Below are 4,637 nucleotides of genomic sequence, written 5' to 3'. Positions count from 1 at the left end.
ATGTGCACAGAGAGAGTCAGTAACATGATTGGTGAGGCATGGCTTCTTTATTAGAGGGTCACCTGCCAAAAAGAAGAGCCTCCTTCTCACCAGCTGATAGCTGAGGGCAGGGGCTGTCTCCCCGCTTAAACTAGAATACATGGGTTCAGGGACTGTGACTCCCTCATCAGACAGGGGCACTCTGAAGGCGGAAGTTGTATCTCCCATCCAAAATGAGTGCTCCCCAGCAACCAAATCTTCTCTTTTGGACCTTTTGGGGATGCCCAGAACCATAAGTTGCCCAGAAATGTGTATGAGATTGTACATGTGTGTGCTCACACACACAGCAGAGCTCTCCATCGGCAGCCTGGAGTCAGGTCACACTTCCTCCTGGAAGCAGGCTCCACTGGGCAGGAGACTGCCTGTACTCCTTCTAGTAGAGACTATGCTGGGTGCAGTAATGGGCACACAGCTGTCGGTGGTACTGCAGGTGGTAATCTTTCACCAGCTTGCCCAAGATGTAGAGGAATTCTTCAAAGCAGACCTGGTTGTCCTTGTTCTTGTCTGCTGCCCGGAACAACTCTGTGATATAGTACGGCTCCTTCCGACCCTGAAGAGTGGGCAGAGGGTCAACCACCCACCAAGCATGCAGCCCAACCACCAGGCCCCCCACCACCTGCAGGGTAACAGCAGTGTGCCCTGTCCACAAGGGCCTTGCAGGAAACACTTCACTTAAATAGTGACTAGGACACCCACATGCTGCAAAATCGGGTTGAAGATGGGTGCCTCGTGTCACTGGAGCAGCATGGACACAAAAGGAGGAAGTAAACAGCACTGTTCGCAGACTGAGTACAGGCCTGGCTGTGCTGAGCAGCATGGTGCCTCCAGACACACTCTGTGTCCACTATCAGTGGCTGTGGAAACCTGGTTTCCCAGCTGCACTGCAAGCTTCCCTGGAGGGACACCCAGCAGGCTTCCTGAAGGCAAGGGTGTGTCTTCTTCTTCCACACTGGGAGCTCCCCCAGAGCAGGGTCTACCTGTCACTCATATCTGCATCCCCAGCAGAACTGTACAGCCAGCACCAAATGAGATCAGATGTTTGCACACTTCAGTATCTGCCTAGGAATTGTTAATGACACTTTGTCATGTCACCTACACAGAGAACAGAGGGAAAGGACAAAGCCATGAGCCTCAGAGCTGTCTAGGATGTGTCCCACATTCCTGATGTGGCTCTGAGACTGAGGTTTGGCATTGATCGGGGAGAGGAAAGCAGCATTTGAGGAAGAAGGGACAACATGAGTAAGTCAGCGGTCCAAGCACAGCAAGGAGATGGGTCAGGCAAGGTGGGCATGGCGAGACAGCAGGCAGTGGCAGGTGAAGCAGGTTTCAGTAAGATTTGTCTGGCAGGAATGGGTGCTCCAACACAGTGTGGAGTATTTGGGAAGCATTTAGGGGAAGGAGGCAGTTGCACGGGGCAGCTGTGGGCCTGGAGGGCAACCCTCCATCCCTGCAGGCAGATTCGTGGTCTCTCTCCCCTCACCGCCCACCACCATCTGCTATTCCTATAACCCTATTGCCTCCACTCAGCCGATTCACCAGAGAAGAGCTGGAGGTTTCCTGCCTTGAGCAGGCTCTCCCCAGCTTCCTTCACCTGTGCCACTTTCATCAAGCCTGCTACCTGGGCCCAAGTGTTTGTCCTCAAGGGCCCTGTACTTATACCTAAGTGCAACTGTGAGCCCTATGTATGGAGGGCCTGGGGGGAGTGGTCTAGGCACAGCCCCACAGTTTTCCCTGGAAAGAAATGACTAATCACCCCAGCTCCCCTACTCAAAGCTCTCAGAGGTACGCTCCAGTCAACAGAGAGCAAGACTGTCTCCTCTGCTCTTTCCCAGTTAGTAGCAGAGATGACCTTGAGTCGGTGGTTGAATCTGATATCTCAGATGAGATGACTGTTCAGAATTGGGAGAGAGGGCAGAGGGTAGCACCCACAAACACTCCAGTGGGCCTTACAGTCCCCAAGGATCTCTTGGGCCTGGTAACAAAAGGTGGGCAGGCCCTAAGGGGTGGGTTGGGCTCAACCATATCTGAGAAACTCGGGGGAGAGGAGGTGAAAGGGAAAGTTACCTTTTCCTACCCCTACCTGTCCTCAGATGGCCCTGACAGCCTAAACTATGCTCCCCTCCAGGCCCGGGGAGCAGAATGAAAGGAAAAGGAGCTGGGGCTCGAAGGGCTTGGTGAGGTGGTCCAGGGCTTGGGGCAGTCACTGACAGAATGGGCCTGTGAACAGAGGGAAGAATTTAGGGCCTGTACTCAGCAAGCAAGATGGACAGAGGGACGGACAGTTTGAGGGCTAGGTCTGAGTTTCTTGGACTGGAGTGAGCCAGGCAGAGAGAGGGAAGGACAAGAAGTAAGTCTGGGCAGGTCCTGCCCTCCTGTACTCCCTCACTTCCCTTTGGAGATTCTCAGGGACGTCAGCTCCCTTCCCAACACCCTCGCCACTCACTTCCAACACTCCCCTCAAACCCCATAACCAACCCTACGGCCATCCCCTCTTCATCCCCCACCCTGATCCCAGACCCTACACACCAAGGTCTCCATGAAGCGGGGTACATTGTCCATGAGCAGGGCCTTCAGCTCCTCCAGGGACAGGGTCTCCACGTCCCCTTCACGGGCTGCATACTGGTGGTAGCAGTGGATGATTTGGAAGAGGGATTCCTCCACTGGTGTGTCTGGCATGACTTCTAGGTCCCAAACTGGGACAGGGTTCAGATCTGGGGATGCAGGGGTAGAGCAGCTGGGGAGAGTGGAAGATCTGGTCTGGGTCAATCTACAGCAGAATGGATGCTTCCTCCCAGAGCCTCTGCCCTCCTCCTCCTGCCCACACTCAGCACCTAGTCTCAGGCATCTTTCCTGCAATCCACCTGGCCCCTTGCAAACTTGACTCAAAGTCACTGCCCTGCAAGAAGATTTCCAGCAAAATTTCAGGACATAACAGTGTCCCCTCACTTGGACTAAAGAGGACAGGCATCCTGGGTGCAGGAGCTGTGTCCTCCTCCCCGCCAAACCACCTGGGTTTAAGAGTCACCTGCAGTCAAAGAATGAGGAGATACTAAAGACTTTTTGAAACAAGACAGTGTTTATGTTGCTTACAATGAAAATTTTTAAATCCTTGAAAAGACAGTATCCCCTTACCTGCCATTAACAGTTTTGTACCACAAGCACAATAGTAAAAAAATCGTAGTACTCGCGAAACCCAGTCCTGTTCTTGCATTTCTGCTGTTTTCTTTCCTGCTTAAATATACAGACAACACATGCACTGACATCTTTGCCCTACCATCCCCTTGCTGCATGGACCTCTCTAGGAGCTGATGTGCCAACAGAACGTGCCTTCCACCCTCTAATCCGATGGCCGTCCCACCACCTCTATGCAGAGCCCACCTGGCACTCTGACACCTATGACCTGCTGCACCCCACTTCCTATGGAGATGGAGATGAGACCCCAGTTTGGGGAATCCAGCCGTCCTCCCTGAATCCTGTGCAGGTGAGAATCATGACCACATTTCTGTACCTTGTCTCGGGTGCTGCTTCTACACTTATGGAACCCGCCAGGCAACAAAGCCCGTTCTACACATTATCCCATTTAATCCTCACAATGACCCTAGAAGGTGGGACCCATTACCCCTATTTTCCTGCGGGGGAAGGGAGATGAAACCCAAAAGGGTTAAGAAGTTTCTCAAGATCACACAACTGATCCACCTGGAGTCAGACCCAAACCTATGTCCTTGGGAACAAACCCAAATGCTGCTTTGCTTAGGGCCTCACAGTTACGCTGTTGGGACGCCCATCCACACTGCATATTCTCCAAAACAGTAGGCTGCCATCTCTGCTCTCCAGAACCTACTCACCCAGCACAGCCCACCCTTCTCCTGTGGTTTTCTTGGAAGAGATGTTGACCTGTTGCTGTTGGAGCCGGGCTGCTCCAGATTCCCAGTACAGCCTTTGTTGATCCTGGAGAGTCCCAAGCTCAAGCAGGAGGTAGTTGTGTGAGCAGAGGACCCCTGACCAGGCCCCACATCCTGCGCGTAGCTGGTGCCTCCAGTTATGCCAGTGTGTGCTTCTCCCCAGGTTCCTCAGCAACTGGATGGAGCCTCAACAGCATTCCTGAGATGACATCACAACACTTATTGCTAAGATGAACTCATCCAGTTTCAGGGACCCACCTGCCCCCGAAGCAGGATCTGTAGCATCTAAGAATCACAAAAGGTCTCATTATCTATCTCCTGCCTCAGAACTCATCCTCCCAGCACCAGGGTTTAGGTGGGGTCAGGCACACACTTACACACACCATTGTCAGATGTCCTCCTTCAATTAGTGACCTCCAAACTCCACAGTCATGAGCACATTCATTCATTCATTCAACAAATATTTCTTGAGTACCTACAGTGTGCCAGGCCTCTGCTAGGCATTATAAAGAAGACATGGGGTCAGCCCAGAGGATGGTGATGAGTGAAGGGACAATCACACACTGTCATGATGCTCTCAGTGACATGAATGGAGCATTCCAGGCACCTGACAGGGAGCACCTTCTGCCTGCAGAGTAGAAAGACTTCCTTAGGGAGGTGATATTTGAGTTGTGACTTGAAAAGAAGTTGTGAGTT

General features: G+C 52.5%; 1 protein-coding gene across 1 annotated transcript; it reads right to left on the bottom strand.

Annotated features, from left to right (window-relative positions):
• Positions 1-412: 412 nt before the first annotated feature.
• LOC124978783 (protein S100-A15A) lies at positions 413-3,977 on the bottom strand. Its single transcript, XM_047542629.1, has 3 exons — positions 3,885-3,977; positions 2,566-2,750; positions 413-589 (listed from the first exon to the last, which is right to left on the bottom strand). The coding sequence occupies exons 2-3, from the start codon at positions 2,713-2,715 to the stop codon at positions 413-415; spliced, it is 327 nt and encodes a 108-aa protein (XP_047398585.1). The 5' UTR covers positions 2,716-2,750; positions 3,885-3,977.
• Between the last annotated feature and the right edge of the window lie 660 nt (positions 3,978-4,637).

The sequence above is a fragment of the Sciurus carolinensis genome, chromosome 1 (genome assembly GCF_902686445.1).
Source record: "Sciurus carolinensis chromosome 1, mSciCar1.2, whole genome shotgun sequence".
NCBI classification, from domain to species: Eukaryota; Metazoa; Chordata; class Mammalia; order Rodentia; family Sciuridae; genus Sciurus; species Sciurus carolinensis.
This window is presented reverse-complemented; position numbering and strand designations above follow the sequence as displayed.